Here is an 18,618-nt window from a genome sequence, read left to right as displayed (position 1 = left end):
TAGGGAATAGAGTGCTTCAGCTCGTTAAGTGCAATGATCTCAATTTCAACAAACTCCCACTGCAATGAAAAGTGTGTTAATCTCATGACTGCTTTAAAAAGGTATACTGGAAGTAGTGCCCGTCTTGCCGACAATTGCTCTAACATTTTGGAGTGGTTTTGCAATAGCGCGTGTTCGCGCTCTATCTACTTTGCCTATAGTTTTTTTAAGTGTTGTGTGTAAAAATTAACCGCTTCCATCTCCGATCTTATTTGGATTGAATCACAGTTTCAAGCTGGTAAAGCGATTCATTCATTTGGCGTTTATTGACAAACGATGTAATACCGTGTTCGAGATAGTTATACCACAAAAATTATTTTATGGTGATCATCTGAAATTATCCCGACTGATAGCAAAATGTTGATACTTCGCTCTACAATGTCTAGAGTTTAAACATAATGAGCCGAGCGGAATAGAAACGAAAACTTTACCAGCAACCTTTGATGTGCCTCCCCAACACAACCTATGTAGGTGGTTAAATGTGAATGAGCAGGAACGAAATGTGGTGCATATTGCATACTCGTACATACTTATATTTATATAGATGGATGACTAGTTGTTTAACTGTCTGTATGAATGGTTAGTAGGCCATTGGCAACAACAACAACAACAACAACAACAGTAACAAATACCCAGCAAGCTTGTTTAGCTTACAATAACTGGAACTCAAGTCAGTCGTTAGGCGTATGTAGCATTGATTCTCGAGCTGCTGTTTACGCCATCTATGCATGCATGCATGCATGCATGCAAGTATGTACTCACACATAGAGAAAGCTGCGCGGCATATAGCACGTATACGTACTGCGCTCAAACATGGGGCGTAGTTATTGTCGTTAAAAAACTTTGAAAGTGGCGGCAACCATAATTCATTGTGGGTTTGTTGACATTTTTGGGTCATAACTAAATAATTATTACTCGAGTGTATACATGTGTGTGTGTGTGTGTTTGTGTGAATTTGCGCTTGTAAGCAGTAAGCGCATATGTGCGTGCACTTCGTTATGTCGATATGTGTGTAGACAAAAATTGCTTGCTTAAATCAACGTATTAGTGTTTATGTTTTATTTAAGCATTGTATGTGTCGGTATGTGCGTGTGTGTGCGTATGGAATGCAAATTTCTGCACAACGTATCCTTAAACTGAGCTTAACAAGGACGATAAACTTTTTTCGGTTTTGTTTCAAATTGTTGCCAATACCAACCAAAAAAATAATCGCTATAACGGGATGCAACTAACAGCCAAACAAGTGCAAACAAATATCCTTGCTCGCATATACATTGAAAGTAATGGGAGCATATAACTGATGCTGTTTCACATCCATGCAGATGCCGCCGTTAATTTTTTTTCCTTTATTATTATTTTTTTGAGAATTTTTCGTCGATTTTTCCGGTCTTTGCTTTTCGTTATTATTATCATTGTTGTTACTATTGTTGTTGTTCTTTTTTATTATTGTTGCTATATCCATGCATTGCTCATTGCAGCTGATTTAACAGAAAAATTACCCCATTTTCTGCTCAAATGCAATAACAACAACAAAAGTAACGCTGATGCTTGGGTCTCGTATTGACTTGACTGGAATATCATTTATTTTACACTAGTTTTGCTTTAGGATGCGCCGGGCTGTATGTGTATTCATATCCAGTCACACAAACGTCAGAAGAAATTTTTAATAGCATTACAAAAGGCTGAATACTTGAAGCATCATTTCGTGCTATCAGTGCTGACATTAATATCAGCATTAGGAAGCTTCATATAGCAATTATTTTTTTTCCAATTTTTAATATTTCTCGGCAAATAAGTTATATTAGCGCCAGTATTATTGAGAATTACGATGTTGTTTAAATTAAATGATTGATTATCGCCTTACTTATATGAAAATCAATATTTATTTTCTTATCCCTGGTTTAAGTGTGGACCGATATTATCGTTAGACGCTTGTATTTGAAAAACTATTTACATAAATCGCCATGTATAAATAGTTCTCCCTTCCTTCACCTCTTTTTCTTTTTCTTTCTCTGTTTCTGTTCTAAGTTAACTAACCTAATATGCATCGTATATCATATCCTCACCACTATCACTACCATCATCGATAAGCAATAGTTAAGCAAATTGAAAGTTTGTACATCGACCCCTTGGGAAAGAAAATATTTTTCTTTTGCTAATATTTCATTATTAAGGCAGTAAAATGAATTAAATAAATAAAATATCTTTCTGCACACAACTCTCTCACATATACATGTTTTCTTACTCTGCATTCAACTGTTCGCCAAAGCTTATGCCTTTCGGCATAAAGTTACGTGAATAAATCTTATGCCTATAAATCATGTTAGGCCACCTCTTACACACTATCGAAAGGTACATGTCACTGCGGTGTATAATTATGCAAGAGGAAGCAAAAGGAATCTGAGAACTTAATACAGATTTCGAAGGGGTTTATATAGCCAACTGCGTTTATCACTTGTAATCGCATGAGCATCAATTTATTAACTTTTTACGTAAAAAAAACTTATTTTAAGATTGCAACAGAAAATGAATTTCGATTTTCATAAAAGTGTCGGAAATTTATCACAGCTTATAGACCAGATATAATACTGAAAATGTTGTTTGTCATTGAAGCGGAGAAGTGTTTCACAATATTTTCTTTTTATACGATATGTATGCACGTTTCTCCAATAGCACGACCTAGAGTAATTTAAGATGAATTGATTACAAGCAATTTATGAACTTCTCATTCTCGCGTTCGCGAACGAGTACAATTATTTTTATAGAAAATAAACTTACTTGGCGTTACATATTTAAATTACGGGAATCGAATTGTTATCAGTTTTTTAACCCCTAAAATCATGTGCAGTGCAGGCAAGCTTGTGCGAATGGAAGTAAAAACCAGAAGGACTTAAGATACACAGACCTCATAATTAATCGCTGAATCTATTCAAGCACGTCTGTCTATTTATACTTGTATGCATTCAACCTGCAAGCCGCAGTTTTTAAGATACTCTTTGACAAAATTTGGGAAACTGACGCACAGCAAGCCTGTTGAAAATGGATTTTTTCAATAACAGCCCACCTAACGTCGTTAAAAATGTTATTTTATGAAAAAAAATATTTACAAATTTCACTATTTCGGACAAAAAACGTTGACCAATTAGTAATATTTTGCTATAATACGCTAATGCGAAAAATACGGATCAGAAAGACCAATTATTCGATTCCCACTTACGTGTCCCTAGGAAAAGTGCGCTTTTATATACCACAAAGTTTTAGTTTTTACAATTTTAAGCTGAAAATTGCCCCGTGAACTTTTTTCGACTTAAAAAGGACTTTACGAAGCTTAGACCGAGTAGGTTTATTTCTCGGACCATACGCCATATAATCATTTTCACGAACACAAAGCCTTTATATATAGCAGAACATCTAATTTACAACAGTTTACGATGAAAACTACTTTTTTTATCAAATTTTCCCCACCCACTTCAAGATTTGTATACACATGATATACGGATTCTTGCGAATAATAAGCCTTTATATGGGGAGAAAGATAATAGCAAGAACAAATTAGTTCATTTTTTTGGAACCGAGTCAAATAAATAGGAAGAGCGCAGAGTTGTAGCGGGTTCAGTTGTCGAGTTCGTCCAGTTATAATATATTTATTTGTTTTGTGACCATATTTGGGACGTGCATCGCCCAGGAGCAGCACAAGAGTCAGAATCGATATACGTAGGTGCTTGTATGTGAAAGAACGTAATCGCAAAAAAATAACGAAATTTCACTGCATTTTCCTCAATGACTTCAAAATATTTAAAATCTAATGAACTAAACCTTTTCGAGCAAAGCAATCACAATAAAACAAAATTATTTCCGCGCAAAGGTCCATAATTTCAAAAGGAATTATCTCATGAAGCTACTCTCGAGTCGAATCTAAGCTGCACTATAAGAAGGCTACTGTTTGAGAAAAACCTCTTCTCTCAAGAACATTACGCAGCTTTGCAAACAAAAACTATCCCAAACTTTTTCTACATAACAGTAAAGAGATTTGTAGACGTTAAAAATCGAAAACTCTACAATATTTCACAGAAACATGTTGTGAAATAAAAGCATATGGGAACGTTATGTGCAATATTTGTAAATCTCCTTGATTTAAGTTTCTATCTCAATAATTTGCGTTCCATCCTCAATGTTAGATTATATTTTCTAATCGATGTTCTGCAATTTGACAATTTTGTAACCACTTAGCTTAAAATTGTTTTCTTAAATATTTTGGAATTCTATCCGGTTTTTCGTAGTTGTTTTTATATTTATACTTAAAGTAGAAATTTTTGCAATGTTCATAAGTTTTAAAATCTAAATAAGAAAAAACACCCTACAGCTTACCATACTTATCCATATAACAACTTTTGAAAATAAGTCGTTATACGGGAAGCGACCAAAAAAGTGTCTTGATCAAAACCATTTGAAATAGCGTTTCATCCTTGAGCCGAAACACGCCAGTGTACTTAAATGCATCAAAATATCTCCAAACTCTCAACAATCGGAATGATAAATGGTAGGTCTATTTTAAGTTCTTTTGTGCGTTGCATACATCCGCACAAATTGAATGCAGACCTGTACCGAATGGTGTAGGGTACAAAAATTTTGGAAATAATTATTAACTGAGAACTGACATTTAAAAAAAGCCGAGATGTGTCATTCAGATTAATCACCATTTTGATTACGAGAAATAACATAATGTAGGGAATCTGTTGGTATATTAATTTATATATAAAATAAGTTAGAACATTATAGTAGCGCGACGATACCTATTACATACCTTACACTACTTCGCCTAGTATAGTTATTCGCTCGTTTTGATAATAATACACCAAAAAGTACACATTATCTTCATGCGAAGCCAGAATTGTCATGAAAGCCCACATATTGGAAGGCTACATTTTGTCTGCACATAAGAGATTGTGTTTCGTGGTAGCGCCTATATAGGTGGGGGTCCAAAAAAAATAGACTTATGTGATCCAAACTCCTTACCATTAATTTTTCTTTTTGCTGACACGTTCCTGTGAGTTATAAAGATACCATGAGATATATTTTATGGAGTGGTGGAAGAAATAGACCCATTTAATTCAAATTAGGTCCACTTAATTTTTAATTTAATTACTATCATGAGCAAATTTCGTCACAAACAAATTAACAGTTAGGCTTTTTTATTTGCATCACTGTGGAATGGTAACTTCTCAGCTTCGTAATGTACGTAACACATCCTATAAAATCTATACATTCTTGAGCAGCGTGAATTTCTGGATTGATTTAGTCCCTTCGTCTGTGTGTTGGAAGTTTTTGCGGTAGTAACCGCAAAATATACCTACGTTTTCCAAATTTAGTAAGGTAGATTTCTTTGTCAATTTACTATAATATTACAAACAAACAACAGGCTAACATGCGGGCTTAGATCGATTTAGAAAACGATTGGGCCACCACAATAACTTAATATACCCTGTACCACAAGTGGTGTAGGATATAATGGAAATCGCCCGCGTCTACGGAATATTTATTAAAATAAGAGGAGTGAAATTCTCATATCCTTAAAAACAGTATCGATCGAAAAAATCGATTTGATATTTTTTTGACAAAAACGATATTTTATTTCCCAGACGTAGTACAAGAAAAAGCGTGTTTGCTGATATTAACGAAATAGTAAAAAAAAGAAACATAATAAAGTCAAGAAAGGCAAACCAAAAAAACTTGGCATTAAAAGGAGTTTCAATTTTATCAACTGCTATTAAGCAAAAGAATTTGAGGAGCGGAAGTTTCGGAACGCACCACGACTCCATAAGAAGCTTAGCAAGAAGAAAAATGCAGATAAGAAAAATTAATCTTTACAGTAAAAAAAGTATGCAAATATGCACACTTCACACAGTAAACAACAACAAATCTTTTCTTATTTAAGTTATTGCTGAACGTTAGAAATAAATCCCTTTAATAGTTATATGTCCGGTAACACAAACTACATATATCGAATCCGACAGTTGATTAAATAAATTGTAATGTTTGCATAACGCGTCTAATGACATCGGGTGCTTTTCCGATTGTCGAACAACAAAATTCTTTCCTGTAAATTATCTTTCGGGCGTAGATTATTATAATTATACTCATTACCGAAAGATGGAAGGCATATTCACTTTGTCACCAGGTTTGCAAAGCCGAGAATGGAAATTCAGTGACGCGAAAAATATATATATCTTTAAAAGCATCAAATTCGAAACCGCTGCCCGTCTGTCCAAGTGTGTATTTGTCTGCTGTAAGTATTGTATTGGCTGCAAAAATGAAATTATCGACTTCAAATTTGGCAGAAACATTGCACGTAGGTGGGTGTTAAAAATGGGCCATTTTGCTTGAAAGTCACGACTACGTAGATTGAGAAGGGCTATGCTTTCTAAAGGAAAAAAAAAATTGTTTCTTTGCTCATTACTCACAAAGTATAGCAGATAAACCCATGGCTGATATGATGACGTCTGTACAAAAATGGGCCACGTCAGCCAATATTATAGCGTATCTTGTCTGTCCATCGACCCATCTGCTCCCTTACGTAATATAGTGGATAAATATTCTTCTGTTCGCAAAAATGAAGATGTCGCCCATAAATTTGAAAATGATCTCAACTAGGCAAAGGAGATGCCTACAATATAACAAGAAGTGAAAACACCTTTGCTTTCTGCGTTTTTTGTCCGTTACTCATAAAGTATAACAAAAACGCGGTACAATTTTCCAGTTTTACTCTGCAAAAATAGAAAGATTAACCACGCCCAGCAAATGTTATAGGGTAACAAAATTTTGTCTTTCACTTTTGTTTAGTCATGTTTAGTATAGCTAAGATGGGTATAAAAGGGTCAGTCAGAGTCGAATACAATTTTCTTACTTCTTCTATATTATGATTTTTTTTATTGTCGCGAAAAGTTAAAAATAGACAAGAGCTTCGGTTTGAGAATGCACCGCTACAAAAACTTTATTCAGTTGTGTTAGAAACACAGCATATAATTAACATGTGTTCAAGATACGTAAAAGCTTTAGGGAACTTGTCAAAATTGTGAATAAAATAAAATATTATTTTTTAATTCTTGCGGAATGCACGACACAATAGAGATGTGTTCGATTTCAATTAATTTTGCCAATAAACTTATTTTCTAATTTATTTATTTTCAAATTCTTCTTTCTTTAGTGAAACGACAAAATTGCAACCGAGGCACTTTAGTGAAGGTGTTGCGAAAGTCAGACGAAGTTAAAATTTATGGGTATGAAGAAAGTTCATAGTTCACTAGTGGGTTTACAGTCATTGTAAGAGCACCCGCATAGCTTGTGTTTTGTTCTTACAAAAAATAGGTTAATTTCTCGCTAAACCGTGGTTAGCTTTTACATCCAAACTTACAATCTCATCACAAATGATAAAAAAAGGGTTTTTACTATTCCTTGTGGTCTCATTATAAAAGTGACGTCGTCTGTCTGCAAGCACTGATTGTGTGCATAAAAATTCGTCATTGAACATCTCTTAAGATGAACTAATTAAACTTCATTATCATATGAAAAAGGGTAAACTTCATTATGAAATCTATGTCCTAAACTAAGGCACTAAGATGATAAATGCAAATGGTTTTTGTATTATGCTACAAAATTTGAATGCCTAACCGCTTGTTCGCTACCTAAGTAAATGTGTATGCAAACGATAGTGTTAATTAAGCTAGATTTCCTTTGTTTCACTTTTAATTTATCATTATATTTACATGATATCTCAGAATTTCCAAGAAGTTTATATCAATCAATTATTGCAGCGTTCGAATTGTACTCCCCCTGCATTGTTTCGGTGCAAGAGATTCTAAATCTGTTAAAACGTCAATCAAATCTTTGGCGATTCTGTGGTTGTTCATGAAAGTTGTCATAATTAGAGCATAGTTCGTTTGTTCGTTCGTTCGTTCGTTCGTTCGACACGTCTTCGTTCTCTGACAAACGCCTGCAAATCGCTATATTCAATGAAGGAATAAACAAACTATCCAGACTGACAAATAGAGAAGGCAGTTTTCATGAAATATTCAAAGGGGATAATTGCACCTTACGGTATTATGTGTTCATTAAAGCAATGAATAAGCAAGAATGCTATGTGCGCACACATTGCTTACCAGTATATGCGTACTAGCACCTCACAAAAGGCATAATAAAAGCTTAAATGTGCTTTTAAAATTAGTTTGTTAGTTTTATTTATGCTTCCTCCACACCATGTTGTTAGTTAGTTATACGCAAAACAAGTTTTTCCTATTTTTTTTTTTTTCATTTGTAATTGCCATAAAATGGAAAATGTATTCGCACATGAAAAACTGTTTGTGGTTGAATTTACAAAAAGTAATTGCAACAAAACCCATTATAACACCTGTACTCTGGATCAATGTTCGTTGAGCAGAAAATATGGAATATTTCGAATGAATTCGCAGAACTAATAGTCTGTGTAAAATATTTTAAAATTCGAATCTTTCTTAATTAAGTTGGTAATCGTCCTGTACCGTATGGTAAGGATTATTTCCTCCTCTTTTTATGAGAATGATGAGAGAGATGATAGCTTCTCTCTAGGAAGAAATTACGAAATTTTGGTTTTTCAATTCAAGCTTTTATTAAAATTGTGCAAGTTTTTTAAAGCGAAAGAAACTTTAATCAGCAACCAAACGTAAGTGTGCTAAGCTTCTTAAGAGACCGAGAGAGAAAAGTTAATTGAATTCTATTTGTGGGTCAAGCCTGGCAAAATGGTTGCACATTAAGAGAAAGAACAGAAAATTATTATATATATAGATCTACTGTCAGTTCAATTTCTTTTATCTAAAGAACGTACTTTTAACTGAAGTAGATTGCAACGTAAAGGGGACATATATTATATTTCAATTACTTTCTCAAACTCCGGAAAACCCAAAAGTCGATACCATCGTATGTTAATTAATTATTCTTGATCGACAATCATGACATCATCGACAATGTTCGCTATATTTTGATTTCTAAATCATTGGTAAAAATATCTTAAAAATTTTATTCATTTAGACGCATAGATAAGTAGCATAAGGTAAAATAGCTCACATAAGTAAAATTTTAGGCTACATTTTAAGGCTTAAGTATATTATAAATTATAAAAAATATTACAATTTCGGTTTTAAGGGAAGGTTTGAGCAGCGTATAAACGCAACCCAAGCCTTATCTTCATAGCTCGGCATGGGTGTAAAATGTACTGCTGAGCGAATTTGGTTTGTTGCGAAATTTATCAGCCAAATTTTATTATAATTGTCTAAAAAAATCGTAATTCATCTTTTGTCGCTGAATTTAGTCAGCTTGTCAAAATTTCAACTGTCAATCGAACCTGTAATATGCTGTTTGTAAAAAATTTCGCCTAAACTCTGTAGAATTAGCATAAAGTTCCAACTGCTTTCAACATTGAATAAATATCAAATATCGCGAACTATATCGTAAATAAGAACTTTTCGGCAATGAGAGGAACATACTTATATTTTATAAACATATATCCTCCTTTAGCATGCCAGTACACATTTTGTGATCGTGCAATTTTCAGTAGAACTTTTTTCTTTTATTTTAATAGAACTAGAAATAAGTCTGCGCCGTTTGAGAGGAGATGGCATCATTAGAATGTTTTGTTGAAATGATCAGATTTTAGAGGTAATATCATAATTTTCTTATATCGTACAGTGAATAGCGGTGCAAACTGGTTACATTACGATAATGCAAAGAGGAGAAAATTATAATGATCACCTGACTTTGGTTCAACATCGACACCCAAACCGAATATTCATGGAAAAAGACTCCTGCTGTGCATTTGGTGGGATCAGATTGGTTTGGTGCGATATGAGTTGCTCAAAGCCGACGAAACCCTTACTGAAGCTCTCTATCGAACTCAGTTAGGGAAATTCTTCCACATTATAATGCTTGTCCGCATGGTGCGGCATCGGCCAAAACATACCTGGAAACATTAAAATGGCCTACCATTTTTACCAGATATCGATCTTCCGCTTATCACTTATCCGTTCGATGGCACATAATCTGCCTGAGCAGCGCTTTACGTCGTAAGAAGATATTAAAAATTGGGCCGGTTGATAAATATCCTCAAAAGATGAAGAGTTCTTTCGATATAAAATCCGAATGCTGTCAGAAAGTCGGCAAAAAGTAGTGGCTAGTGGCGGACAATACTTTGAATAAAGCGCACTTTAACACTGTGCTGTACTTTAACAATAAATTCCTAGTTTTTGATACAAAACGGCGGAAACTCGTTTGCACTCCACTGCAGTACCATTCACTCAGGGCATGCAGCCTATGCGGGTAACATGGTTAAGATAAAAAAAAAAAAATATAAAAAAGAAAGAGATACGGAAAGCGAGTGGTCGCAGCCTTCAGGGTGTTTGCCCAAATCGGTAAGTACTACATCTGTGCTTGCAGAGAATTCGATTGTCTCTCTAATGTTTCTTATGTCACTTCAAGCGACAAGATGATAACGATAACTCGAGGAACACATACATAAGCAAATTAGAAATGTCGCGCGATTTGCTTATTGGTCTAATTCAATTTGAGTTTATTGAAAAATTGAACTGTTGCATAATAATAATCCAACGTAATAACATCTAAGAGAAATGTTCAAGTTGAGACAATAACTAAAGTATGCTATTATCAACGGATATAAAATATATGTATATAATAATAATAATAATAATAATAATACAAAGTCACACATAGGCACTAAACAATTTGAGAAAAAAGATAGAAACATAGTTTGCATTAGTTAGATAGAACAGGTTGCTTATGCAATATAGACTTTATTACATTTTGTATGTATTTTCACGCCGGCCCAAATATATTCCAATACCCAATCGACACAAGTAGTAAGATAACTAATAATAAATTCATTGACCATAGTTAACTAATCAAATTTCCATAAAATATGTAGCGTACTTGAATGTATCATACTGTTCGTACAGACAAGAATTAACAGAATATCAAGCAAGGAATATGACCAGAGTGTGTAGTATAAACGATAGGAAGACAAAAGTGTTAGTAAGACTTCGTGCTCTTTGGTAATTGCACCATCAATTTCATTGCATTGTCGTCTTTGTGCTACCGGACCACATATGTCTTAAATGGAAAATACAGAGCATAACATATATTAAGGGATGCTGGTGATATGTGTGTTTGTGTGTGTATGACAGGGTGTTTGTTCTTTTGTTGATGCGATTGAGTAAGAAAATATCATCATATAAAAAGAAAGCAAAAGAAAAACATTTAGATAAGAGATCGAAGGTGGCGGTTCCATTGTGAGGAAAAATAATTACATGACAATCTAAGTCACACGGGATACTTTCGATGATAGAGAAAGGGAAAAATCTCTGAAGTGTAGAGTTTTTATAATCATTCGTGCTTTTAGTTAATTCCTAGGAGTAGATGCACAATGCAATATGATAACAGGCGTAAGGCAAATAACTTTCAAAAGCGTATGTTTTTTGAAGATAAAATCTACGCACACAGGTTCGTACGAATGGTACCTGTTGCAATTGAGTGACACTTGAAGTCTTCTGTATGTAGGGTTTCGAGTGTCAATTACAGCGTTGTGGATTGCAGTTGCGACCCACATGTAAGCCACAAATCTTGATTATATATTCCGGTTAGTTTAACCGAATTTTTTTGTTAATATTGTGAAATTTTCAAGTGCTGTTATCATTGTTTTTGTTGTTTTGTTGAACGAGTTCATCAACTATACTATATGATGCGTCGGGAACATGTTGGGCGAATATAATAACAGCAGGATACCGTTTTCATTTTTAAAGGGAGAATAGTTCGCAAGAATTGCCTGTGCAACTTCAGCTGTTTGTAAAACAGAGGTGTGCGCGAGAGTCATTCAAAATTCGAATGTAAGCCTAATCAAATTGGACACAAGAAACAGGTAGGATAGTAACACCTTCATTAGCTGGGGAAATTTTAAATAAGCTACTGTATGTTATGCACATATGTGTGCAATTTGCAATAGATAATACATGGTTTAATAATTTCCGGGACTGATCCATATTTTCTAACAAGCAATCTATATTTGGTTCACGAATTATAGTGACGCTACTTTTCTTAACACTTAAGACAATGAAAAAATCCGAATTTTGTATATTGGTTAAATAGGGCGTTTCGGCGGGAAAAACTGCTATTCAATTCCAGCAATGGGTTGAAAGACCACGTTTCGCGATAAAAATAAGACTTTGTCGACGTTTTGGTAATTTTAAAAGAGGTCGTGGAGTTTTAGGAGATAGCTGACATCCTCATGACACCAGGAAGCGATACATTTACTATTTTGGCTGAAAATTTTTGTAGGTCAGTTTAGTAAGCCGTTTTCTAAATTTATACTGCTTCCACGTTGAGCGGCACAAGTCGATGACTACAATCGCAGAATTACGAGAATTTTATTGCATTAACCCACGATTGTCCGAAATAGTTTTACAAAAAAGTGTTCGAAATATAGGCGAAAGGAGACTGCGTAGTGAATGAAGACAAATTTTGCAAAAAAAAAAAAGAAAACAATTTTTTCTTACTTAGTCTCGGGGATTGCTGATGAATATATTATTTTTGCTAGTGCCTTTTTTTATATATAAAAATGTATAAAAATAATTCTTCTACCTATCACGTTTTTATACCACGTGGGCATACTGATTTAGCTATTGTGTTAGCCATCAGCCTGTTCGTTGGTTTATCTAAACCTGCTTTGAATTCTTCTTTTATAAGTGAAATTTTTGTTGTAAGATACTGATTACCTTATGCAAATGAAAGCATTTTTTGCTTGTTCTTAAGTGCCCCTACAAATTTTTTGTTTAGTTTTTATAAATAGAGTTTACCATAAATGTTGCAGCATACTTTCAGGATTTAATTTAAAAAAATCCTTATCTACTTTTTAACGCAAATATAAAATATTTTGCTGCCTACACATTGATGATGCAGATGGTCAGTTATCTTTGTGTGAAACTTTAATTAACTCTTTAACCGCATCTCAATCTTTAGATAAATTCAAAACAATTCATCCAGACGATCAAAATAGGTTAATGAAGAATGCAATTTCCACTTCTGTAACAAGACATTAATTGTTAAGTTGCATTGAAAACATTTAAATGCGTTTAGAAAAGGATGTTTTCAAGTTAAAGAGGAATTTTATTTGAAAGAATATATTCAAAGAATTTATTTTTAAAGAATAAGAGGCACTTTATCTAAAAAGTAGGGGCTCGTCATATAGCAATGTGAACTTTTCCTTGTAAGAATCGTATAAATATCATTTGTTTTTTAGGGCACAAATTGGTTTATCTTTTGTAATCCATTTTTTTTTTTATGATCAACAAAGAATTTACTTTAAATTCTACTTGAAAGAAAATATCTTTTGTGTAGGTGCATCAAAAATTTTGAGGATTTGTCACGACGACCAAACACGACGGCACAATCAAAGGTTTGGAAGTGGTGCAAAGACGAAAAATGGTTGCGAACGAGTTGGACCACTAATTGAACGTAAATTATTTCGATTAAACATAAGAGAGACAGAAATGGGTGCTAGTAGGAGATATTATGCAAACCTTTAGCTTTACTTGAGGGAGTTCAGTCGTGAAGACGTCCAGATTCATTGGGAAACATATGCCGATCGGTGCATTATGGCGATCCCTCTTCGCATACTGCTATAATTATTGGCCAATTTTTGAAAAAACAAAATAATGGCGTCTCGCAGACAACGTGTTCTAAGCAACTATTTTTTGTTTTCATCACTAATGCAACGGCTTCATTGTGCTCGTTTGCAATCAGTAGACGCCTTTAAAAGGAGTTCCCTGTCTTCTGTGCAGACTATATCAGAAAACTAAGTTTGCGCAATTTTTCAGAAACTGAAAGAAATTAAAAGATTGTAATGTTAAAGACCGGAAATGCTTGCATACGTCCGTCCGTCCCCAGCAAAAGCGGCCCAGAAAATGATTTCCAACTTTCCTGATTGCAGGATTAATTGTCCTTGTAGTCATGTATAACATATCATCAGCTCATAAGAGTTGAAGATGGGCAAAAAGGGATCGATCGCCTTAAAGTCGTCAAGTTTTTTTTATGGCACCATACCCAGGCCGCCCAATAAGAAATGAATGACTGTGGATTGTGGTGGTGAATACTTCGATTATTAATAATTTCCCATTAAAGTCCAAGTTTATCAAAGAATACAAGGAATTGTATATTCAACCTAAATATTTTGTATTTTTTTTTCAAAATTATCCTTTTCGTTGGGCATAGTACTGCTTGTGATAAAACTTTTTTAGTAAGAATTTTGAGGCTGTGTGTTAGTTAATCAACTTCTGTCAAACTCTACTTACTTCGAGCTCATCTAGACATATGGTTAGCGAATCGCGGTCTATACCGATTTACATGCTTTGCAACAGAAATTTGACAGTGGTCGTTCTATTAGCAGCTTACATCTTTAATAGCCTCCACAGAAGCAATAATTGAAATTTCATTTTGAATTTTAAAAGGTCCCTGTTACCACAAGGTATCAGAAGTCAAGGAGAGCGAATCGAAATTATCGGTACAGACTTTATAGTTTGCTTTTCTTTGTGTCACTTCTTGACGTTATTCATTGTAAGCAAATTTGTCAAAAATATACTCCATGTATATCGAATAAACCTAATTGCAATTTCAATTAGATTTTTTTTTTTTATTCCGTATTATTTTTATTTCTACTCCGTATAATTTTAATTGGGGTTTTCTTCGTCTTATTTTTATGCCAGAATTGTTAGCTTACCTCTTTCTATTTTCCTATCCTAAATCGTTTTCAGCTGCGGTTGTGGTTTGTCTTTTTTATTTCTGTTGTTGTTGTGCTTGCTGTTTACTATTTATTTCCCAAAAGAATGAGTGGGTTGCTGTCGCTATCGTTGCGATATATAATTTAAGCTTATGTGCGTGCGTATGCACCGTACAAAAAATCTAACTTATTTTCTTTGGTTCTCACTCGATTCTTCTACTAGTATTTTTTTTCTTCTCTATCACTGGGTAATTTAAATTAGTTTTCTTTCATAAGAGATCTTTTTGTGCATATATGTGAGGTGCTGTTATCTGTACTTTGCATTCACTCGTCGTATTTTTCTATTAGAACGTCTATAGATGTATGCACGTGTGAATACACGCTTATATGGTTGTTACACTTTTATGTAAATATTAATGTTTGAAAGTTTGTTTGTAATTTACTTTTAGTTAATGGTTTTTCTTTATGTTTACACGTTTGTTTGTTTGTTTGTTATTTCGGTATGTATGTGTGAGCTTATTGTGCTATCCTTTTTATAGCTCACAATAATAACACAACACTTATTTTATTTATCATGGTATATATGTACTTGTGGACGCAGGCTTGTTCTTACGTGCGTCCCTGCTGCTGCTGTTGCTGCTGCTGTTGTCTTTAACGTCGTAGATCTTCAATTTTTTTTACTTTTCATATATTTCTAATGTTTTCTCTTTTTATTGACTTTGTGTCTCACTGGTAAGCAACAATTTTCTTCTTTATATATTTATTCTTATTTTCTTTTTTATTTCATCTCTTTATTGGTTTTGCACTCTTTAGAAATATTTTTCAATTGATTTTCTTTTCGTTTTTTTTTTTTGTTTTTCTTTTCTTTATTTGTCTAACGTGCACAATATTTTTATCTACTGAATGCCTTGGTTAGATTTGAATTATCCGTTTCCGGGTTGATTGCTTGGTTCTTCTGTTTCTTCACTTTTCACTTGAAATTCTTCGTACCGCGATCTTTATTTTAGTGCGATTTAAATTTTATTTAAAAAAATAAAGAAAAAAATCATCTATTTTGACTTGTTTTATGTTATTATTTGCATTCATTTTATTTCCGATTTACCGATTTCAATGAAGCTGTTTTCCTCCTTTCTCTCTGGGGAAAAAAAATTCCTTTTTGTGATTTTATCACTCGCTGGCGTTTCGTTTAGGTGCGTCAATCAGGCTCCTTTGTGTTCGACTGTCATCAGAATTGTTCCAGCGGCAGTGTGATTGTTGTCGTTGTTATGCCGTTACTCATCTTCGATGTTGTGATGCTTTGTACTTCTCTTTGGACGATGCGCGCGAGTTTGTGTACCCAAGTAATTTCTCCATTGTTGTATTAGTTGCAAGCAGTGACGGCCAAACTATTCTTAAAAACGGGGTAGATACACCAAAGGAAAAACAATATGTTAATTTCGTAGCATTTCATTCAAGGAGTCATTGCTTTTTTGCACGAGGCTGTTAAACGAAGATTGGATATCATCTCAAATTCGTTTATCATCAATACCTACTTGAAATCCGTTCATAGAGTAATGGAGGAAGTTAGAAGACTTTGAACAAGAGACAGAGGAGACACATTAAGTTCTTGCGTCCAAGCCGCTTTTTCTCAAAAATCTATTGCTTTAACGACTTTTCTACTATTGATATCGTTTTCTGGTATATGGACGACTGGTTCGGACTGCTCCAAATATAAGAGAATCGAAGGTAGTTCAATTTCTCATATATGGTAGTGAATTAGAATACAAGTTTTTTATGAATACCAGCGTTGCTAAAAAAAATCAAGTTTAGCATTTTCACCAAACATTAAGTTTACTATGTAAACCGGTATTATCACCAAAAATTTTTGGTTGGTATTATTAGGCAAAATTAGATTTAGTCACTTTTAATTCGAAAAGTAAATACAAAAATCTCCCACTTTACACACCAAGCACGTTCATTCCACATTCACATAAATTGGAAAACACGGGCATTTTGAAACAGTGTAAGTTGGAAACAGTCTCTTCTTTAGCTATTTGTGACTACGAAATACAATTTACTCGTTTAATAACATATAAAACTAGTAGTTTTCAATTTGGATTTACCGGTAAGACTTCTTTTGCGGACTTGAGTGACTTTCTCTTTAGACACTGCTTCGATTTCGCTGAAGTATTGGACTTAGTTCGATGACATTTAGAATTGATATTCAAAAATTGTGAATTTCACAAGACCCTGTCGAACAAGGTGGAACTTATATTTATATAATTTTTTCTAATACGACCAACCATTTTGGGGTTGTCGCCTATACGCTTAACCCAGTGAAGATCAGAAAGACGTGGGGAAAGAGAATAAGATTCAAAGTTTTCTCAGTGTAGTGTATGTGTCCCGAATCAGTGGGTATTACGCTTTCACCGACTGAGCACTCAGTCTGCAGCTACGACTAAGCGCGTTTTACCGCACAAACACGAGAACATTGACTTGCTAGCCAAGATTCTTATCTAATCGAGTATGCGGCAGTCTAACGCGCAGAGATATGTACCATTTAACCTATCGAAAGTAATGAATTGAAGTCAAGCAAATAGAAGTGTATGTGAATTTTTTCAGGTTTTTTGTGTTTATGTCTTTTTTCGGAAGTGTTCAATTTAAGTAGCCGTGTAAAATGGAAAAGTGTGGAACGAGTAACGTGCAAAGTGAGGGATGAGTGTGCCCACATGTGAAATTCCTAGAGCTAAGTGAGATTGAACTGAGCAAAGAGAAAGAACGAAAAGACGCATTTATATGTTCTCTTTGGTTGAAATAATTCTTTTTAATTTCTCTCAACGCTGGTCTTACCTTTTATTTATGTATGTTTATAAAAAGAAAAAAATTAAATAAACGGTAGATAAAATAATAACGTCTATAACGATATAAAATTAATATCATAGAACACAAAATACTTATATTTTTATTTTTTATCATCTTCTTACGCTTCTATTTTGCGTTTTCGTTTCATTTTCTATTCCTTATTTCCGCTTAGCTGTCTCTCAATTTATGTAAAACAATTTAGCGCAAACTCCAGCATCCACAGGATGGCCATAACAACAACCACAATAACAAATGACTGTAGGCATTATTATTATTCGGTTCGTTCTATGTACGAATAAAATATATATATATATGTGCCTATATGTAGCTGTGCTGTCGAATATTTTTAGTAATGTTTACATTTACACTCATACAAAATCCATCCACCCATACACATATATATTCACAACACTAACATACAAGTAACCTTAGATTGTTATTTGTTTATAACACTTTTAACAATGTTGTCGTCATCGTCGTCGTTGATTCGAAAGGGGTGATAATAACGATGATGATTGCAATGCCGATGAAACGGATGCTGATGTAAAATGGGTTAAACCGGGTAGCTTTCTATTAGTACGTCGCTGTTAGCACAATTTTATCCGACTGTTAATATTTAACAGCATATATTAAATACATATAACTTACGTAGAGACAAGAGAGACATTTTATCGTTGCGCTTGTTTTTGTTGATCTTTTATCAATTGTAATTGTTTATGTATACAGGAGATGCAGTAGTACGGTTAGTAAGTCTTATTATTGTTTGTGACGTGCAAATTTGCTTTAATTATTTCCAAAATATATACGTATATATACACATACACAAATTTTTGTGTATGCATGTATGCATGCATGCTTGCATGCGTTTGCGTTTGCGTTTGCGTGTGTGTGTGTGTGTGTGTGTGTGTGTGTGTGTGTGTGTGTGTGTG

General features: G+C 33.9%; 2 protein-coding genes across 3 annotated transcripts in view; one reads left to right on the top strand and one right to left on the bottom strand.

The window, feature by feature from the left end:
* LOC119640643 overlaps positions 1–16,308 on the bottom strand; it is a 132,269-nt gene extending 115,961 nt beyond the window's left edge. Inside the window, exons 1-2 of one of the 2 annotated variants that reach the window (XM_038038821.1) lie at positions 15,951–16,308; positions 14,849–15,844 (exon numbers count right to left, since the gene is read on the bottom strand). The gene's annotated coding sequence lies outside the window, so the exon portion shown is untranslated. Of the gene's footprint in view, positions 1–14,848 lie in introns of both variants that reach the window. The other variant, XM_038038820.1, reaches the window with a different exon arrangement.
* The window catches only part of LOC119640645 (sodium/hydrogen exchanger 9B1), a 71,959-nt gene continuing 63,647 nt past the window's right edge, over positions 10,307–18,618 (top strand). Inside the window, exon 1 of the mRNA XM_038038824.1 lies at positions 10,307–10,475. Coding sequence (XP_037894752.1) covers positions 10,389–10,475 — 87 coding nt within the window. The 5' untranslated portion in view covers positions 10,307–10,388. The remainder of the gene's footprint in view (positions 10,476–18,618) is intronic.

This window comes from Glossina fuscipes, unplaced genomic scaffold, assembly GCF_014805625.2.
Source record: "Glossina fuscipes isolate IAEA_lab_2018 unplaced genomic scaffold, Yale_Gfus_2 121, whole genome shotgun sequence".
NCBI lineage: Eukaryota > Metazoa > Arthropoda > Insecta > Diptera > Glossinidae > Glossina > Glossina fuscipes.
Note: the sequence above shows the minus strand (reverse complement) of the source record. Positions and strands in the feature narration are given on the sequence as shown.